General features: G+C 50.9%; 1 protein-coding gene across 1 annotated transcript; it reads right to left on the reverse strand.

Annotated features, from left to right (window-relative positions):
- Nucleotides 1–841: 841 nt before the first annotated feature.
- IGFBP5 (insulin like growth factor binding protein 5) lies at nt 842–16,099 on the reverse strand. Its single transcript, XM_044241574.1, has 4 exons — nt 14,978–16,099; nt 2,633–2,862; nt 2,304–2,423; nt 842–1,110 (listed from the first exon to the last, which is right to left on the reverse strand). The coding sequence occupies exons 1-4, from the start codon at nt 15,309–15,311 to the stop codon at nt 979–981; spliced, it is 816 nt and encodes a 271-aa protein (XP_044097509.1). The 5' UTR covers nt 15,312–16,099; the 3' UTR covers nt 842–978.
- Between the last annotated feature and the right edge of the window lie 5,303 nt (nt 16,100–21,402).

A 21,402-nucleotide genomic window follows, 5' to 3' on the forward strand; every position in this document is an offset into this window, starting at 1 on the left:
ACATAGACGTATATGCCTTACATATGACTATATGGAGCCTCGTAGAGAAGTCTGTACGAGGCCACCTTGATTTCAGCCTATCCTCCCCCAGAGAGGCCATGCTGGTAGTGAATGGAGTGCCACGAGGGGCTGAAAGCACCCGTGTCGGCATGGTCTAGTCCCCTTGGAAGAGCAGTCTCTCCATTCGGGGCGCGTACTGCTTTCCCAAAGTCCGCACCGGGACTGGAGTACGCACACAGACGTCATCTTTGTGATTCTGTTCTGGAAAACCTATCTATCTAACAGCACTCGGTTAGTCATTTGCTTTGTTTTGAGAGGAATGGAATGCATTTTAGTTTTCATAAGTTTGGGGGAGGGAGAACCCTCTGCTGGGGGAGAGGGGAGCGGGGGCAGGGTCAAGCCATGCAACTTGCTGGCTGGAGGTGGAGACAGGTGGTTTCCTTTCTCCCCTGTGACTAATCCAGACGGGAAAACGCCCAAGGGTGCCACTGAATGCCACACCTGGGGCCGTACCTTCCAGTGCCCAAACGTCTCCCAACTCAGGCCAGGGCTGGACACAACAGGTGGGTCCAGCCATGGTCCCGGGGATCTTTCCTTCCTATCCACATTCTTCTTTCCTTCTTCGAAACTCAGTTTGTCTCCCCCTCTCCTCTACACGTTCACTTTCTTCCCTTCTCTCTCGTGTTCCTCCTCCCTTCCCCTCCCTGTCCATTCAACTTGCCTCAAAAAGAAAACTATTTTTGGGGGCGGGGCGGGGGGGGGTCTCCTTAGCTGTTTGCTTCTCGGTTGTTGCCGGTTTGAAAGTTGAGACCTTGCTAGAGATTCCGAGGTCCTCAGTTTCCTCAAATAGATAGATATATGTATTTTTTTTTCCCCTTAAATGAGATGAAATGAGTGGCGTCCTGGGGTGGAGGGAGGTGCTGGCTGGAGTCGGGGCTGGGGGTGGGAGGGGTGAGGGAAGGACGGGGAGGGGACGCGTCACTCAACGTTGCTGCTGTCGAAGGTGTGGCACTGAAAGTCCCCATCGACATACTCCATGCCTGGCAGCTTCATTCCGTACTTGTCCACGCACCAGCAGATGCCACGTTTGCGGCCACGGGAAGGCTTGCACTGGGGTGGGGAGAGCAACAGGCAGTGAGGATGGTGGTTCCCCGCTGCCCCTTCCCCGGGGTCGGGGGCTCTGCTCCTGCTTGGCCCTTGTTCTGGCCCTGCTCCTTGTCTTCCCCGTCCCAACCCTCAGGGTTCTGGTATGCGCCCCGCACGGGGGATGGCCCCAGGGGGAATGCTCACTTAGACAGTCTGCCAGTGGCTAGCTCTTACAATCTTTCTGTCCCCATCCAGGGTCTCCAACTTGGGATTCTCCATAGGGCTACGTGATCTGATGATGATGATGGTGATGGTGCATCATTTCTACAATACCAGACACTACTTAACACTTCCTGCAGAGTATAGCCTGTAAGTGCTTTATAAAGATTAATCCCTAATCTGTCAAAATTGCCCAAGGACCGCAGGTACAATTATCATTTTGCATGAGAGACTGGAGGCAGAGACATTAAATAACTAGGTAAGGAGGACGAAGCTCAGAAGGGGGAAGGCCAACAATTGGCTCAAGGGCATCTGGCTCTTGGCCCCCAACTTAGATGAAGGGAACCCATAGGGAGCATCAGGGCCACCTGGGAGGGAAATTGTTAGAAACGCAGAAGTGTCAGAGCCCATCCCTGAAACTCTAGGGTGGGACTCAGCAACCAGTGTTTTGATAAGCTTTCCAGGTGATTCTGATGCTCCAGGAACAGGGAGAACCACTGGCCTAAGATATTAGCATTACTGATACTATACTAACACTAAGTGTACTAATACTAATACTAATACTAATACTAATACTAATACTATACTAAGTATTACTGGTTTAACCAACAGCAGTGCTGCCTAAAGGGGAGCCTGGCTGTGAATGGGACGTAAATGATTAGCTGCCTCTGAACATTTGTTTTGCAGTCCTTATCTCTGTGTATGTGTTTATGTGTGTGCTCATCAGAAAACAGTATACATAGCATGTGAATGACACAGTGATATAAGGTTTCCTTTTTAAGGAATTCACGTTAGTGAGGGGGATCACTAAAACAGAAGCAGACTACAGTATAGGAGGGAGTGGGGAAAGTTCTGAGTGGGGGTACTCGCGTGGATATTGGGGGTTCCGGAAACACTATTGTTAATGACAGAAACTGTAAGCATTGAGAGGAAAAGGTTTTCTGGCAAATGCTGCTTTCAGGAGCCCTCTGAACTTGGGTGCATGGGACAGGGCATACCTGCTTTCTCTTGTAGAATCCTTTGCGGTCACAGTTGGGCAGGTACACAGCGCGAGGCACCATGCGGGGGCTGGCTTTGAGCTCCTGCAGGGAAGCTTCCATGTGTCTACGGCAGGGGCCCTGTGTGAAGACGGTGGGGGTGAGAGATATGGCAGGAGCTGAGGAAAGCATCTCTCTGTGCAGAATGCATGGCCCAGGGCACTGGGGGCCAGAGGATATATGGAGAATTTTGTTCCAACTAGTTGCTCCCAAAGATTTCTCCTCTTTGTACCTGTCACGCTCCCTGGGTGTAGGAAGTGGGCAAAGCCTGCAGAGTCCGTGAGACTCACCTGCTCAGATTCTTGTCTCATCTCAGGGGCAGAGATGACCCGGGGATGCGCAGTGTTCTCAGCACCCCCCACAAACTTGGACTGGGTCAGCTTCTTTCTGCGGTCCTTCTTCACGGCCTCAGCCTTCAGCTCGGAGATGCGGGTATGCTTGGGCCGGAAGATCTTGGGCGAGTAGGTCTCCTCTGCCATCTCGGAGGTGGTCGGTTCCTCGTGCTCACGGGAGTCTCTCTCTGCAGGGGAAGGAGGCAGAGGGTCAGTCTCTGGGGCAGAGCCATAAGCGCAGAGCCTGAGGCTCGGAGGGTGTCTGTCCTCTAGGAGCTTCCCTGACTGGGGGAAAGCAGAAGGAGGATGAAAGAGTCAGCACTCGTCCAAGAGCTGGGATGTTGGTCGCATGATTGGAGTCCAGTGGAGCAAATCTAGGAAGGCTTGGCAGGGTTGAAAAGACCAGGCTGATCAACGAGGGCAGGTCGGACAGGAGAAAGAGGACATGCTGGGGGCAGGAAGGGGCTCGTGGGAGGGAAGGAGCCCCTGGGGGCGCTCAGGCACTGGTGAGGGTCTTGCTCACCGAGGGGCTGGCTAGGTAGCTGGGCAGTGGCTGGGGTGGCCCAGAAAGGCACCAGGTGGAGATGCAGGCTGATGGAGGAAGAGAGGTGACAGCCCAGCATGGACAGGAGGTGAAGTCTATCCCCAAGTGGGGTCTTCATGCTTCCAGGACTGTTGGAACTCAGATTTTGGGAAACCAGGAGCAGGAGGATCCTTGGGGTCCAGACTAGCAGGGTGGTGGGGAGCATCACGGCGAGGAGGGGACCTGAGAGAGCCGGACATGGGGGGCCTGCAGGGGTGCAATGCGGGTGGGTGGGGGATCTGGAACCCCAAGGCCCTGCTCTGGCTCAGGGCTGGGTCTGTGTTCTGGGCCCTGGGAGGCTGAACATAATTCAGCTCCAGGCCAAGAGAGGCGGACAGCTGGCTGGGACTAGAGCAGTTATATATAGGACAGACTTGGTGACAGTCTATACTTAGCTGACTTATGACCTTTAAAGAAGTAGGACTTTGTTCATTTATTTGTTGATCTGATCATTCCAGCCGCTGGCCTTTTCTCCATCCACAGACTTCCAGTTTGTTCCTATCTCGCGGGCACCCTCCTCTGGGGCTCCCTTTCTCTTCTCGGCTCCTTGACCCCGCCGACCTGGGCAGACCCAGAGTGAGGAGGGCTCCACTGCTCTTTCCAGGTGGGCAGGATGTGGCCAGGATGCCCACAGTGAGACTGGGTGTAAGTGGGCCAGGCAGGGGTGTGGCGGCCTATCTTCACTGCCTCTCTTGTTTTCACATTTTAGAAAGAGAAGAATAGGGCCCTGGAGTGACCCCGAATAACTCGGATGAGATGAAGGAAAATCGTCTCCGCCACCCGCCTCACTGTCACCGGGCTCTCCAGGAACCACGGTGACAAGGCCCTGGAGTGGAGAATAGAAGGAGAGGGATCCAAGGAGGTAGGGAGAAGAGATGCACAGGGAAGGAGAATCTTGGTGAGAAGACACTGTTTTGTGCCCCCAGGGGCAGGAACCCTCTCTCCAGGGGAAGTGCCAGGTGTGGGTTAAGGAAGATGTGTGGGGACCTGGCCTAACCAGGTCCGGACGGCAGGTGGCAGGAAACCCCTGAGCACCTGTTTGTCTCTTGGCTTGGGATTTGTCAAACTTAATTGAATAGGTATCCGGTCTTTAAGGCCCTGGCAGAGGCGTTCCCTGCCCTGAAGAAGCCTCCAGAGGTCTGCAGTGTTTTGGGTGGTTAGCTGATTTGGATCTTTCTCCACAGAGGAGGAAGGGAAATAGTCACCGGAGAGGGAGATGATGGGGAGAGAGCAAACGGCAAAGCAATGGGCGGGCTTTCTCTGAGCAAAATTCAGTGCCAGGTCCCCATCCCCCACTTTTGGTCTTTCTGTCCCTCTTCCCACCTTGGCTTGACTCTGTGTTACGACTCTACAAACCTGCTGTGATTGTTCACAGCACGGCGATGTGCCTGGCAGGCAGAGGAGAGCCTTCTAGGGTGAGCTAAAGGAGGGATGTTTGGAGCAAAGCAACTTTCCTTGATTGTGGGTCACAGAGGTAGGGTTACTGAGGGCATGCCCTCCTCAGTTCACAGGCTTTTTGGCCGCTTCTGAAGGTCAGGCTTAAAGTTTTCATGTGCCTCCCAGTTTTGGTGCCACGTGACCCCATGGGACGGGACCTGTTACACAGAGAGCAGGACAGTGGAGTAGCAAAGATACTCATCAGGGTTTTGTGGTCCCCTGCAGGCTGCAGAGACCACAGAAATGTAGTAAAACCCCATGCAGAGCTACAGAGATTAAAAGGCTGGAAAGTAAGACCAGCGCTGGAATGCCAGAGCCTGCGAGCCCTACTCAGCAGCTTCCTGGCCAAGTCATAAATGGGTTTTCAGTTTGGGCAGGGTTTACGTTTTAGATAAGACAAGCAGGCACATGTAGACAGGCAGCTCCTGTGATCTTTCATCGAGAGAAAATGGACCAAGGTTGCAGAGGGGATTTAGGTGGATGAAAGGGAGGACTTCCTGGTGAAGTTGCCTTGCCCTTGAACAGCAAGGAAAGTTTTAAGTGCACGAGGCTCTGGAGGCTGTTCCACAAGCAGGCCAATACCTCTCATGGCCAGTAGATGGCGGAGTAGACTGATGGCCACGCAACATGTCCCCAGCGCTGGTTTCTGGGGACTGCAAGCAATTTTCAGATCTGGGACTTAGGTGCTGCCCTCCCCGACTTCTCTGACAGCTACCCCAGTCCTCTCCTTCTGTGTATCTGCAGCACGCATTTCAGGAGTCAGGGGGATGGACGGGTGAGGACTGGAAAAAACCCACATACAAGGAGGGTGAGGGCAGGTATGAGAGCTGGAGGCTCAAGGGGGGGGACAAGGCAGACCTGTGCCTAGCCCCATGCTCCTTCTCTAATCTGTAGCTGAAAAGTAACCTGGGGTAGAAGAGAGACCTGTTTGGGGTCTCCCCCTTCCCATCTCTAGATGTCATTTTGAAAGGATTCTGCAGCAGATGGAAAATGTGGAATGCTCAGCATTGTTCCCTCCTCCATGGGTAGCAGAGGCATGGCCTGTGAATTTCGTGATCTCATCCGAAGACCACGGAAGTGAGGGCTACCACATTGTCCTGATGGTTGCCTTTCAGGTGGGTTCTGAGTCTGGTCTGCCTTCCAGCCAGCTCTCTGACGGCCACTGCCCCTGCCATGTCGGGGTGGCCAGCTCAGCCCCTCCTTCATTCATAAGGCACTCCCAGGTCACGCTGCTGTGCCAGACTCCACGGAGGCACACACAGGTACACAGCCCTTCCTCTGGCAACTTAAACACCTGCTTGAGGACCAAGCCATCTCCTTGTCCTAGCAAACACAGAGGGTGTCTGGCTGTAGGCCCTGCTGCTATGGACCCGGAGACCTCCTAGGGTGGGCAGCGCCACTCACAACAGAGCATACCATGCCTGTTTCCCACTCAAGCTCTCTCGCGGGGGCCGGCTGGCACGCCAGCAGACGCAGGCACATGCTCTTAAGAAGCCTTCTGATAGCATCCTGCTCTCCAGTCCGGCAATGGACTGGAGCGATGTTGGGGACCTTGCTGCCCCCTGCTGTCTAACCCTCCATCCTGGGACTCCTAGTCATTCCCTAGCACCATGAACGCCTGGTCCAGGGCTCGTGGTAGTTTCCCACTCTATCTTAACCTCATCATTGAACTCCAGAGAACTCGGGGTGGCCCAGATACTGCAATGTTGCTTAGGGAAATTGAAGAAACCAAGGCGTACTCAGAATTCACAGCTCAGGAGGAATGTAGGGCTTTGCCAGGCCACCTGGACCTGGGGAGAGGAAAGTCTCTTTTTCTAGCCAGGAGACAAGATGCGTTTGCCCAGAATCTCTCTACAAGGAATGAAAAGGGGAGCTGGGTTTCCTCCGGCTTTCATTCTGACTCCTTCGGTGGAATTTAAACAGTAAACTTCTTAAGGGTGGAGCTTTGTCATCTATCTTTTTCTCTCCATTGTACGGTATTCAGTACATAATCTTTAAATGGGGAAATGCACAGATTTCCTGGAGTGGTAAAGAGAAGTGGGTCTAGAAGCGCGCCTGTAACATAAACTCGGGCGCGCCACAGTTCCGTGGATGCCTCGAGAGGTCACTTCGCTCATGCTCTGGCCTGTAAGCTTGTAGCTGCTGCAGAGGGAGCCAAGAAGCAGAGGAACATGTCTCGGGGGATGGGAACAAGCGGGGGCTCCCCTGGGTTTCCAGGGCTTCTTTGATCTAAGGTTGTGCTATCCATGACAGTGCTCACTAGCCACATGTGGCCACTTAAATGAATAAATATTAAATCAAATTACAAATTTAGCTCCCCAGTTGCTCTATCCACTTTTCAAGGACCCATGACCACAGTGGAGAGTGGCTGCTGCACTGGCAGAGCAGATAGAGGGCATTTTCCTCCCTGCAGAGAGTCCCATCGGACAGCTGGTCAGAGGGCACTGCCAGGCTGTGGCTAGATGCTTTGCACCCCCTCCCCACTTTGCCCTGTTTCCCCGCCAACCTCCATCCTCCAGCTTTCTGCTAGGACATGAAGCTTACGGGGGAATGATGGATCAGCCGCTCACTGTTTAAAAAACTGTGAGGTGTGTTTCAGTCTCCTGAAGTCTGATCGTTTCCCAGCTGTGTATGCCAAATGAATCAATGACACCGTGTGTGCCTTTGCATAAAGAGTGCAGGCATAGGGAGGGGCTGCTGAGCCTTCCAGGGGAAATACAGTGTACCTCCTCCTAGCGGTTCCATCCCTGGTCAGTGTCTGCCTTGCCCCGATCTCTCTTGGAAGACACTGTTTTCTTTTCCTCTGCGGTCAGTAACAGACGTGCATGTTCTGGGCTCTTTTTAACATGGATTACGGGCTGAGAAGGAAAGGAGCGCTGTCTTTTCAAGAGGAAAACAAACCCAAACAACCGTGATCCTAAGGAACAGTTGCAAAAAGACACTGGAGGAGCAATCTGACTTGGGGTGAATGGCAGAGACGGGGAGCAGGTTCAGAGCCTCAGTGACTAGACAAGGAGGACCACGGGCTTACCCTGCTGAGATCCTTTCCAGCCCTCACTCCGTTTCAGTCCAGGAGAACTAAGGGACTTACATGCTCTAGACCAATATGAAGTTGGCCAATGTGGGTATGTAGCATCTCTATCCTAAACAGAGAAATAGAGACACCAGAGAGCCTGGTGGGTGAACAGTCAGAAGAGTCGGACTGCCAGAAAGTGTGACAGACAGACAGCCCCAGGCGAGAGCAACCAGTCCTCAGGGGGAGAACTCCCTCCGAAGCATCCCCTGCCTAAAGGCATTCCTTCATGGTGCATCAAGGCACCAGGTTTCCTTCCAAAAGATGCAGAGAGAAGAGGTGACCAGCTGCCCTGGATGGCATAGATAGCTACTGTCAAGTTGGTGACTCTCCCCCAGGATGAAAGGTTGTCTCACTGTCTTGGGAACAGAGGTACAGAACTTTCTCCCCTATGGCCAAAGGAGGGTGGAGGGCGGGGACTCCAGTACACGATTTCTTGATCTCTGGGAGATAGGTGGTGGTACATTTACACACATGAGAAATACACATTTAAGTACAACGTCCTAGATGAGTATCTCTGGCTGGGTTTCTCTAGAACTGGGGAAGGTAGAGCACGTTCAGCGGAAACGTTCCTATCTCATCAGAAGGGAATGGAGGGGCTAGGTGTAAAGCAGCCATTCAGAGGAGAGGGAGAGGAAGCACTTGGCCATTTCTCTGACCTGGCTACACTTCCACTCATGACTCACTGCAGTCCATTCAGAACATTACAATTAGGCAGGCACCTTCCCCAAGAATGGTCCTGGATGACCGGAAGGGGGTGGCAGGGAGCAGGCAGCCAGAACCTTCCCCAGTCCCCCTAAGAAAAGAGTGTCAAACAAGAGTCCTGTGGTATCTGGCAATCCAGATTCAGACTCTTCCTTTTGGACTCTTTGGAGCAGGAGGGGAGAACGGAGACGTTACTTCCCTTCTCAGGTTGGGGGCAGGGGCACTTGCTGGTGGCATCTATACTTTCCAGTTGGGTAGGCTATTAGCCACATGGGGCCATTCAAGCTTGAAATGTGGCTAGTGGGGTTGAATTTAAAGATTTATTTCATTTAGGGGAGCCTGGGTGGGTCAGTTTGCTGGTCAGTCCAACTCTTGATTTTGGTTCAGGTCATGATGTCAGGGTCCTGGGATGGAGTCCCGAGTCAGGCTCCCACATGATGTGGATCCTGCTTAAGATTCTCTCTCCTTCTCCCTCTGACCCCTACTCAAAGAAAAATTATTTCATTGAAATTAATTTAAATTTAAAAACTAATACTCAGTGTGGTTATTGGAAACTTTCTGAGTGTGTCTGGAAGGACTCAGGTGTATGAATCCAGTTCCTCAACTGTAAATTGTATGAAACTTAAATATACAGTATTTTTAATGCAAAGTTCGTGTCCAAATTCAGACGTACTGTAAATGCAAACGACACCTCAGATTTCAAAGACTGCATATGGAAGAAAGAATGTAAAATATCTCATTGTAACTGCTTGAGTGTATGTAGATATGATAATATCTTGGAAACATGGAATTAAAATAGTATGGTTAAAATGAATTTCACCTGTTTCTTTTTGCCTTTTTAAAAAAATGTGTGACTAGAAAATTTGAAATTACATGTGTGGCTTGTATTGGACTTCAGCTGGCCAGTGCTGCTCTTAAGGGTCTGGGACGAGGGTCCTCTTCAGTGGGGTGACAGAACGTGGAGACCAGTCAGCTCAGCTGTGATGGTACAACCCGAATGGTTCAGGATAACTAGGGCCAAACTCATCTGTGGGGACCAGCAGAGGTTGAAGGTCGCCAGGTTCTGAGTACAAATTTGGTCTGGGCCTTGCCTCAGGTTTCGGCAAGGGAAGGCCCATGTCTGATGGTTGAGGTGGAGGGACGACAAATGAGGGAACTAATCTCTTTATATTTAACTCCACTGGGGTGCACCTGGCAGGTCTAACCCATTGGGAAGAGGACCTTAACCTATATGCCTTCTCCTTCAGATTCTTAGGAATTCTTTCTGCCATTCCTCAGATCCATCTGAAGCCCCCAGCTGTAATCAGGAGGCCTGTCTCTCTTCTCCTTTGGAAGGATGGCCGACATCCCTGCCTGTGTTCACAAACCCGGTGATTTTCTTGCTCTCTTCCTTAGGGACTCTTGGGGGCAGTGGTTTTCTCTTCCCCCTCCTACCCCCTGGAGCTCGGGTCTCCTCTTCCTGCTTGCCTGCCTCCATGAAAGGCCTGTGCTGGTGGGGGCTGGTTGCCATGGGAAGCTGGCTGCTTCTGGGTCATGTTCTCCTTCTGCATGGTGGGCCAGTGAGGGCCTGCCTGCCTTCCCACATCAGGAGAGAGCTCCCTGTGGTTCAGCAAAGGCAGTTGAGTCCATGGACCCAAAGTCTGGGCTCAGCACTGTCCCTTTCCAGCCACCTTGACCCCATCCTTCACTAAACAACTGGCCTAGGCCAGTCTTGCTTCCAAGACTATGGAGGAGAAGGGAGGCAACAGAGTGTGTTGAAAATAGAAAGGGTGTTGTGTTCTCCACTTTGGGGCAACGTCACTTCTTCCCTTAAAAGACAGAACTCTCCCCCAGTTCGTCTTCACAACCCCTACTATAGGAAGACAAGTATTGTGCCATATTTGCTGAAGGCCTTGTGGCACGTTAGGCAGGGCCCCAGCAAGAGCCCAACTGACAAGTGACTCTGTACCCTCCACCTCAGTGTTCTCATCTGTAAAACCATCACTTTGAGTGCTACGATCTCGGGGTTCCCTCCAGCATTAACACTCTTGGGTCAATACCTAGACCATTCCTGGGGAGACACTAGGACTGAGCTGAGCCAAGTGGCCAGGTAAAAAAAGACACTTTGTCTCTCACTGAGGTTTTCAGTAGCTCCTCTGGATTTAGATATATGTATACATAAAAGGCATCATAATAGAAATCATGGAAAGAAATGGAACCGGAAACACAAGTGGGAGATCTTCTGGATATGGGGCAGTGGGGAGTAGAAGCTTAGAACCAGCTTCTTTGTTTATTTCCTTATTTATTTTTGCAAATATGCAATAAATCTCATTGTTTTGGAAAACACATCCAGATTGCCATTTAAGGATGCTCTCTGGGGACTGAAACTTTTGGATCAGCATAGTAAAAATGCAAAACAAAAACTTAGACAAAACCCCTCCAAATTGCCTCCTCGTCTTTCACCACATCCAACCTCCCTCCACCCTCCGCCTTCACTTCTGCTCCCTGTTGGTCCCTCACTGGTACCTCGTCTGTTTATGGAATTCTTCCAGTTTCTGGGTGCAGTGGGCTTGGAATGTGCACATCCCTTCTCTGAAGTTTCTATGTTCTATGCATTAAATAACCCAAAGTTTCAAAGGCATTGCTCAGGTACAAAGTAAAAACTACAGATAAAAATCACCTTCCTTTCCTGCTAGCCATCTTCACCTCCCGTGCCCCCTCCACCCCTTATTAAGGGGCCCAGAGCTTCTGTTGGGATTCCCGCTCCCATGCCCTTTGCTGTAACCCTCATAAGTGACCTCTGCCTCCTAGGTCAGCCTGGTCCTCCCTCTGCAGCTGCAAACCCACCTGTCTGCTCAAATCAAACCCAAGCCCCAGCACTGACTGGCAGCTGCTCCAACTTAAAATCCAACTCCCCAAGGAATGCCGTGGAGCTAGGGGAAGGGGGGGGGTTAGTGAGAGGAAGGGAGAAGAAAAGAGAAATATGGTAAGAAAATAAGCTCTCACTGTGGCCAACTGTCCTTGCCCTTCCAGTCTGAGCTGACACAGCAGAAAGAGGGGGCGGGAGGCAAAAAAAGTCAAGTTAAAAGCACCATCTCTCGGCTTCCCGGCTCCCACTTTGGTTGGCTCAGGACACAGCCAGCCTCTCAAAGGCTTATTTCAAAGGGAGGGTATGCGGGTGGGAAAGGAATTTGGCTCCTTTGGTTTTCCATGATAGTGTTCAACCGAGACACAAATCCGGCCAATAAACCTAACTCCAGGGCTTGACTTCAACATGGCATTTGGGCCAGGCTTGGAGAGGATGCCAGGGTGATGGACGCCAAACATCTCAGAGAAGCAAAGACGGAATTTATTTTTACTTCGGTAATATTTTTTCATTCCCAGATCATACTATTTGTCCTCTCTTTCTCTTATTTCTCAACGACAGAACTGAAACTCAGAACCCATTTCTCCCTGTAACCCAAGCTTAATGTCTCATGCGCTCAGGAGAGATCTCCCAGAATGGGGCAAGTATGTATTTCACCCTCCTGCCCAGGAAGCTACAAGAGTCCTTCTCCAAACAATGCCCAAGCAAAGCCCTGTGCTTCCTTGGCTGGATCCAGCTCACCCATATTTATTGAGCTTGGATCAATAAATAACTCCCGTCTCCCGCCTCCCTCCAGCTTCACACACACTGCTCTCTGTTTCTATATCTATCTTTGCCCCAGAACTGGCCAAACTAAAATGCAGGGCCCAGTGCGCTCTCAGCACCCAATTCCCCAGCAGAGCAGACTTGCTCTCGCGTTGCTTAGCAACGCGCCCAGCAAAACACCAGTCTGGGCCCGCCCGCCCTCAGCTCTTCCTCCCAGCAGCTTTGGCTGCCTGCCAACTCGCTCTCCTCAGCTCCCCGTTTGGGATTCTGGAAATGCACTGTTTCTTTTGGTCAAAAAAAGATATGTATCTATATCCATATCTTTCTTCCTTTATGCATTTATCTTTTGACTTAGGTGTGCGCATATATATGCATATCCTCTCTATCTGTATGGCAACCGCAGGAGAGAGAGGCAAAGCCAACTTCTCACTGATGACTTTGGTAAGGAGACATGGTAGTAGGGTGTTGAGGAGCAGATTTTTTGGTCAAGGGAGCTGACACTCTCCTCCCTCTCTCTGTTCATTTCCTTCTCTTTATGAACCCTCTCTGCACCGTCTCCAACTTTTGGGGGACCCACTCAACAGTTTTCGAGTTGAAAGGCTCGAGCCAGGAGCGCCCACTACCATACTATCTTCCGGGAGGAAGGGGTCAGCTCCTGTTGCCATCCTGCAACAATGGTTGGTCAGGCACCTGCCAAAGGCGGCGTGGAGTCCCAAGAAAGTCCGGCGTGGGGAGGGGAGGCACCTTGAGAGTGGGGGTTGAAGAATGGTTGGCAGAGAAGTCTGAAGGGCATCTTGCTTGGGACAAAAAACCCGTGTGTGTGTGTGTGTTACGTTGAACTGGAAAGTTGGATGATGCGCCAATTTGCTCTTCCAAGCAATTGCGCGCGCGTGCGCGCGCCTTGCGCGCACACCCTCACACCAACCACATCACACCAACCACACGCTTGGGCAAATAAAAGCGGGGCCAGAATGCGGCTGAGTGATACCTTGCATACTTTCGATGTGACCGGATTATTACCCGTAGCGCTCGCTTCCAAGTCAGGAAATCGATTCATGCCTTTTCTCCACCCGTCCCCCTAACCCCGTCCCCCCCCATCCCGCCTCCCCGCCCCCCTCCGCCACCGCGCCGTGCTAAGCTCTTCCAGATCCACATCCCCGAAGATGAGGGCGCCTTCGAAAAGTGGCTCTTAATAAAAATAACTCCACAAATCGGCCTCTAGGGCCTCAGGGGCCTGCGCGTTGCACTCTGCTCCTTTTTGGCAGGCTGCAGTCTGGAGGACCACTGCCTGTCGAAAAGTGGGGGGCGGCTGGACGACAGGCAAACCCTGCAAGCTTTGCGGGGAATCCAGGCTGAACCCAGGAAAGTTCTCCTGCCGCTTCTCAAGCGCTGACGCACTCTTACCCCGCGCGATAGTGTGCAGTTTGTAGTTACGAAAACTCATATTGGGGTGCCCTAATGGACGGGATGGGAGGGAAAAAAGGGCTTCGCTCCAGTGGGAAACTACACAGAGCAAACACTATTTAGCTAAGTCTTAAGCCCTTTTGGGGAGGATTAATAACCAGATTGACGTTACAGAGCCCAGATTTTCGTGTAGAACTCATTAGACTTAAAAAAAAAAAAAGTAAAGATCAGGTAAATCCAAAAGGAGCCACATTCTAAGGAAGGGGGGGGCAGAACTGTTCTGATCAGAACAAGTAGCTCTGTTAACTTTTTAAACCTTCAACTCTAGACGCAGAGAATTTGGGGGCGGGGCCACTCGGGGGCGGGGCTACTTGGAGGCGGAGGGGAGGCTCCAGGAGCGCGGCTTTTCGGTCTCCGCCCCGTTGATTTTGCATTCTGTGTCTCCAGGGCCCCTCTAGCATTTACACCACACCCACTTGCGATCCAGTTTGAAAGACTGAGGTGGTGGGGGGTGGGGGGTGAGGGGTGAGATTAGCACTGGCGGGGAAGTTGCGATGTCTGAGTTCTATATCCCTTCTTGCCCCTATATCCACCTTTCTTCCTAGGTAAAATCTGAACTGGGGCGGGGAAAAAGGAATTAGATTCAGGGACCAACACTCAACAGGGGAACAGAAATCCTTCTTTCCTATTCCTCTCAGGCCCCCCTCCCCCCACCTCCCCAACGCCGCCGAGCGAGCTAAAGTAATTTTATCCTTCCCGGAAGGAAAAAAGGTATTTGGCATTTTAAGACGTTTTACCCTATGCCACAAACAATCACACCGAGTCAGGAGCGATGGGTGTGCACGTGGGAGGGGCATAAAAGCCCCCACCCGAAAGGCGTTAGCTTTCAAGCGTTTCTGCGCGTGTGTGCGCGCGCGAGTGGGTGTAGGGGTAGAGGGGAAGAAACGCCAGGACGGACTGGTAGGGGGCAGGGGCAGGGGCTGGAAGGGACAAAGGTGGAATCACCACAGAAGACCGGTAACGCTTCTCTCTCCAGGTTCCCAATTGAAGCAATATTTTAACAAAGAGATTTTTTTTTTCAAGTTTAGAAAAAAAAACCCGTATTGGGTAGGTGGGTACGTGCGTGGAGGAGGGAGCTGATACACGAACACGCACCTTCTGAGACTAGAAATTGAGTACCTAGGGGCTTGGACCTGGAGACCGAATGCCCTCAGAGCCAGTATTCAGAAGGAGGGGGAGGAGGTGGGTGGGGAAGGGTGGGGGTAGGGGCGAGGAGAAGGAGCGAAAGCTGCGAGAGACACGGGTAAGAAAGCAGCCCGGGGTAGCTGGATCCGTCAGGCTCTAATTCCGAGGTGCAAGGACCCTCCCCGCCCTCCTCCCGGGCTACACTCCGGCTCCAAGCCACTTGCTGGCCCAAGCGCGCGGGGCCAGCCTCCCCTGTGTCCCCCGGCCGTGCGCCGCGTAACTGACTGGCACACTGAGCGCGCTCACCGATCTTGGCTTGCTCGCGGTAGCTCTTTTCGTTGAGGCAAACCCCACGGCCGTGCAGCAGGGCGTGCAGCGGCTTCTCCTCGTCCTGCCGGGGGAGGCAGCGCAGCCCCTGGGCGCAGCGCTCAGTGTAGACGCCGCACGACTGCCCCTCCGCCAGGGCGCAAGTCATGCAGCAACCGCAGCCCGGCTCTTTGACCAGCTCGCAGCCCAGGGGGCTGGGGGGGCACATGGAGAGGGCTTTCTCGTCACAGGGCTCGCAGTGCACGAAGGAGCCCAGGCCCTGGGCCGGCCCCGCACAGGAGGCCAGCAGCAGGAGGACCGCGGTGAGCACCATCTTCTCCGAGTCTTCCTCTTTACCTTGGGGCGGGACACGAGAGCGAGCGTATAGGGAGAGAGGGGCCAAGAGGGCGCCCGGAGAAATTAAAAAAAATTTTTTTCTGGCAGGTAGAGCAGGTGCCCTCCCCCAGACAATTGCAAAACGTAGGGAGAGATGGAGGGCTGAGGTGCCTGCCGGCAAGTCCCAACTGCAAGGATTAAAGGACTTGCAACAGGTTGGGGGGAAAAGAGCCGCGCCAGGTGCACGCGGAGGGAGTGGAAGCCGGAGAAACACCCCCCTCCCGCAGCCAGACCCGCTCAGAATTACAGGGAGGAAAAAGCCAAAAATTGTTCACCCCAAAGCAACCACCGGAATAATGAGCTCGGAGGCTGTGGAGAAGGGGGTGGGGGGGAGAAAAATGGGGCTGTCTGCAAAAATTTTGTTTAAAGTCTAAAATGCACCCTGCTCCTTTCTAACCAGCTGCCTGCAGCGCGCGGCTGCCGGGGAACAGGTAAGAGGCGGCTGCGGTGGCCGCGAGAGTGGGGGAAAATGTCGAAATCAAGAAATTAAAAAAAAAAAAAAAAAAAAAGGCCCAAATCCCAAAGCCTAACACCTCTTTGCTCCCACTCTGCCACCACCTCTTCGAAATTTGCAGGTTCTCCGTGAAGCTCGAAGAAGGGTGCAAACGGAAGAGGGGTAATTAAAAGGAGCAAGAAAAGAGAAAAAAATCCCACACCGATTTGCCCCTTTCCTAGCTCTTTTCCCCGGCAGAAGTTTCCAAAGAGACTACGGGCTCCGGTGGAGCAGGCGCTTTTAAATAGACGGCCCCTGGCCTCCAGCCAGTTTGTAGCTGCTATTTGAGCTCCCCAACACCCAACCCAGGCGAGGATGCCAAGGAGCTTTGCAGTACAAACTCACACGGGGTGGGGGTGGGGAGAGGCCTTCTAGACACACGGGGGCTCCTCTGAGCTCCCGGAACAGTGCCCCCCTTCCCCCACCCCCCCCCCCCCGGAATGTAAGAAAGGGGGTTGGGGGACTGGGCTGGGCTGCCTACGAGGGAGGGGGGGACTGTGAGTATAAGGGAGACTTGGAGGAGCTGGTGGACACAATGAAGACTAACACGGTCTCCCCCTCCCTCCCACCCCTTAACTAGCCAAGGCCCAGGCTGCAGGGAGAAGCATTTTCTTATTAGCCAAGTGGATATATACAGTGCCCAAGAAATTCTTCCCAAGCTTTGGGAAATGGCTGTCTGCTGGTGTCTAAGTTACTGTGTGAGGGGTGTGTGTGTGTGTGTGTGTGTGTGTGTGTGTGTGTGTATTTGAAGGGGAGTGTTAGTGTAGGATGGCCAGCTGAGGGTAGTGAGCTGAATTAAAAAGAAAGGGGGAAAAAAAAAGAAAAGCGAAATTGGATTTTCCCCCCTAAAAGCCCAGGAAAGGGGATTTAATTAAGAGCATTTCTCCTGCCCCTGGAGTGCGAGTGACTGTCTTTGGTCGTATGATCAAGAGGTGGCCACTTTCCTTCAGCTCCATTGTTGGCCCAGGGAGGTTTTTTTTTTTTTTTTTTTTGGTGTGTGTGTGTGTGTGTGTGTGTGTACATGCACACACATCTGCGCACTTGCTCAAGCTTGTGGGTATCTGTGTTGTGTATACTTGTGGGAAGGGATACTCATTCAACAGCATTGTAGGGAGCGGTAAGTTTCAGAGACTCGTGCTTCCCAGAAGATGCTAAGTCTGAAAAATCTTGCCTGGTGACCTAAGGTATCCTGGTGTGGGCTTTTGGGATGGAAGAAAGGCAGCTTGAGTGATACCTTCCCTTCACATTGGTTTACTGGAGCATTTCTACTGGGTAGGGCCACATCTCTGGAGGGAGTGGGTGACAGACCAGAGGCACGCCTTGTTACAAGGCTAACTGGCACGCACAGGTACATCTCAGGACTGAGAGCTGACAGGACCGTGGGACTTGTACTGAAGAGATCCTGACCAGGGACATCACTATTCTATTTGAAACCTCAGGCAGCCTCTTCAAACACTCTTGGGTCTCTGCTTTCCTGAGTGAAACAGAATGAAAGGTAAAGTCTTAAAGGAAGGAAGGTGGTGATTTTCCTTTGTTTCTGAAATCCACATGGCTGGGCTGCGGACTCTACAGCCCGATCAGAGAGAAATGACTTGTCCTTGGGGCCCCATTTGGGAGGACCTGGGGTGGGATTCACCACTTTTACATTTCCTTCATCTCTTTAGAAGTGCTCTCACTTTCCTTTGGAAAAAGGGGCTGCATTTCATGAAGTTTGCCACTAGACTGCACCCTTATCTGTGATAAGAATTCTGTCTGTAGGACTGCTTTTAAGAAAATATTTCTCTTGCTGGTTTGGTTCAGGAGCGTCTCACTGTATGCTGTTAACATTCCCAGATCCTGATCTTCCTGCTTGCTTATCTGTTTGCTGAAAGGCACATTTTAAAAGAGGGCTCAAGCTTAAAGTTGCACTTTTATTTGTATTGCCAGAGGGGTTTTAGGTGTTGGCTGGGTGAGGGAGGAGGAGTTGTGTGTAGTGATTAAAAAAACCCAAAAACCTAAAAGCCAACAAGACCCTGAACAACCTCCCCTCCCCCCAAACTGCAAGACCTGTTTGCATTGCTTCTCCCCTTTGGGGGCTTGGAAAGGTAGGGGGAGAATTAGTATTCAAAAATTCGGTTGAAATATTTCAGGAACCATGGGGATCATGTTATTTTCCCTTTTGTGTCAAGTTCAGACTGGAAGAGTGGCCCAACAGTGTGCAGTGTGTGTTCTGACCCCTGCTCCTATTTCTGCACCAGCTCAGTGGCAAAGCTGACTCCAAGCACACTGGTAGCATTTAAGATGAATGGAGAAATTGTGGTGCTCCTTCCAGAGAAACATGAGTTGCTAGTTCCAGCCACCCTCTATTCTGAGAGAGACGGCCTCCAGTGACACGTCTTTTTGTCTAGCCGACTTCCAGTGGCTGGAAAATAAAATGTGTGAGGACAGGTAGAAGGAAGAGGGGGATGATTCATGGAGAAGACGAAAAGCGTGGAAAGGAGGAGGAGGTAATGGCTGGGCCTGGTCCTTGGGGTAACACGCAGAGGGGCGGTGGCGAGCGCGTACTCTGCAACCCTGTAAATGTGAAGTGACCATTCCGTGTGTCTGCTTAGAAATGAGCCTAAGTCATGAGGGGTTCAGAGCTGGTAGGACAGAGCTGCTCTTCTGGGGACCTCGGGCAGACTTCTGAAAACACAAGAGAAAGAATTTTTGGTAGCCTGGGGCTGTCTACTGTGATTTTTTTTTTTTTTCCAAAGACGGGACTGACCAGTTGGGTTTGCTTGCACGAGCCCATACGTAACATAAGAGAGTGGAAGAGAGGTTCTGGTATGTGATGTTGGATTATGGGGCCTGCCTGTGGGCCTTTCTCCATTCTGTTTCCGTCCTCCCTCCACTCTTTAGACCCAGATCTGTTCACAATCACCTTTGCGGGGGGGGGGGGGGGGAAATTTGCATCAATGAATTTAGCTAGGAGGGGCTCATTCACTCCTGCCAAATGCAAATGTCAGAGGTCAGGTTCCCTTCCCTCCTTTATTGATGACGTGCTTTCCCTGCCACGAGCTTCCCAACTCTGCTTCCCACCCTGGCATGTCTGAGTTTTGATGCTTTCAACCACATTTTTCTTGGAGAAGTAAGAAGTTAAATATCATCCACTTGTGTCTCATCCCCTAGAGATCACTCCTCCCCATTCCTTTCAAAAACTAACTGCATATCAAAACCAAGTCGCAAGAAATGAAACCAAGTAAAAGATTTATGCTTTTCTATGGACAACTTTCAAAGGACGAGTAACATTTTTATTTTATAAAGCTTGATTATTTTCTGTTAAGTTTTTAAGTGAGTTTTCAAGGCTAGGGTGACACCCGATAACACAGTTTGGAAAAACTGGACTTTTAATACGACATAAAGTATCACGGGTTCCTCTAGTTGGAAAGGAAAAATGTCAGCTAAGGGTCTTGTCTTCATTCTTTTCCTTTGCAATACTCTCCTCACGGCCTTAGACAGACTTGCCGAAACCATTCCCTAAGCTGAGTAATTACTCTGTGTTAAATATCTTATGAGACTGACATCAGTTCCTTTCCCAGAGACCAGCACACATCAGGCATACTGACGCTGTCACTTCATCTTAGTTTAAAATGAAGGTATGGTCACCTTTAAGAAATAAAGCAACTGGTCACTCAGGTCCCTCCCCAGGTAAGGGAAGTTAGCAAGACTTGAGGTTTCTGCAGAATGTTTAAGGCAGCTCTGTTGTAGTGATGGGGCTGAAGGCTAGGTGGCAGAATAGATACATCATTTCAAACACGCCTCCTTTCTCCAAGGGAAAGAAGCAGACGCTGGTGGAAGTCTTTAGCAACAGGGACAAGGGTTGGAGAGGGGGGAGCAAAGGCACCGATGGAGGGCCACATCAATACCCTGTGGGTCCTCTGTACATCGCCCTGGCCTTGGCACTTCCCTTTGCCATGACAGCACCGATCCAGTGGAGGAGGGCAGCTTCCAAGTCCCACTAGCAGCTATATTCATGATCACTGTACCTTGGAGACAGGTAGGGCCAGGTCAGAGCTTGATTACTTTGGGTTCATCAAAGAATGTCCTGAAGCTTCTCTGATGAATAATAAGAATATGACCTTCAGCCAAAGTGCATAAAAAGGTCCTCTAAAAAATTTTCAATGTTAATTATGGTATATTTCAACCATTCCAGTAGCAGAAGATAGTGTAACAGATAGCCTCTACTCACCACACATGTTTCATGTGTTATATGTTGCCATCCTTGTTTGAAATTTTGTTAAAAAGATCTATAATGTTACAGAGAACAGCTCCCCCCTTCCCTGCGCACCCGCTCCCCTTCAGCCCCTGGCCCTTCTGTGCAGACATAGCCACTCTTTTGAAAGAGCTTTGTATCTTTTTGCACTGCATTTTCCCTAGGTTTTACGTGAAGTTTCTTACAGAACAGAATTAGAACGATTTTGAGGGTGAAACCACAAGCTACTTAGAGTTAATTTTGTAGCGGTGCTTGGTATGGTGGCAATTTAACTACAGTCCACATTGACCCTAGGGCTGACTTTTGATGAAGCTGGAGCCAACTGTGACTCACAGTGACTTATATTTCTATGTGAGCAATATGCAAGTTAATAGTGTTAAGAATTGATGTTTAGAAGTCTTCTGGAACCATTCCAGAGAGATATGGCAGAATAGGGACAGCTCCATAAATACAGTTTCTGGTTGAAGGCCTTCTTGGATCATGGGATCTGACATGTTTGTACAATGGACAGCCCTAGAGCTGTGTTTGAATTTTGGAAAAATGAGATTAACCAGAAAAAGTGATCTGTTGTGGTTAAAAAAAACAGTGTTGGTAGAATCAGATCTGGGAGGGAGGGGGATGGACTACATAGGGAAGACGGAATCACATGGGATAGGAGGAGAGAGATAGTATGTTAACTGCTCGAAGCAGATGCAGCTGAGCCATGAAAAGGCCAAATAAAACCACAGTGCATGGTTGGAATCTAGGTTCCATTACAATTCAAGGGAAAGAAACCGTAAGAGCTAGTTTACCACCACTAGTCCATAGGGCAGATTTGTGTGATTTAGAAAAAGATACCCTTCCTCAAGACACTTTACATCTATTTGTCAGCAAGTTGTTATGAAATACAGACTTTGTTAGAATAAGAAACTTTACTCACCCTTCCAGGAAATTGTCATAATGAATGTGCAATCTACGGGACTCTTATTATGCAGTACCCAACCTGCGAAACTGGATGTGGTGGCATGGGTTGGAAAAGTTGAGCCTGGGTTCCAAACCATTAGGAAACACTGTTTTTCTACTAGTGTGGAAAGGACTGGTCTAGTGACATGGTTATCAGAGTTGAGCCTGAAGGGGCCTGAGATCCTTCAAAGCAGCTGACTCTGGCTGACTCTGTTCTCAGCTGGGCCAGTCTATACCTTTGTGCCATTCCTTAGAGGAAACCATGCCTTTCAATGCTTGCATGATTTTGCACAAGCTGTTCATTCTGGCAAGAATGCCTTTCCCCTCTGTTCTGATTAGTGAACTAATCATTACTAAAGA

This window comes from Neovison vison, chromosome 3 (assembly GCF_020171115.1).
Source record: "Neovison vison isolate M4711 chromosome 3, ASM_NN_V1, whole genome shotgun sequence".
Lineage (NCBI taxonomy): Eukaryota > Metazoa > Chordata > Mammalia > Carnivora > Mustelidae > Neogale > Neogale vison.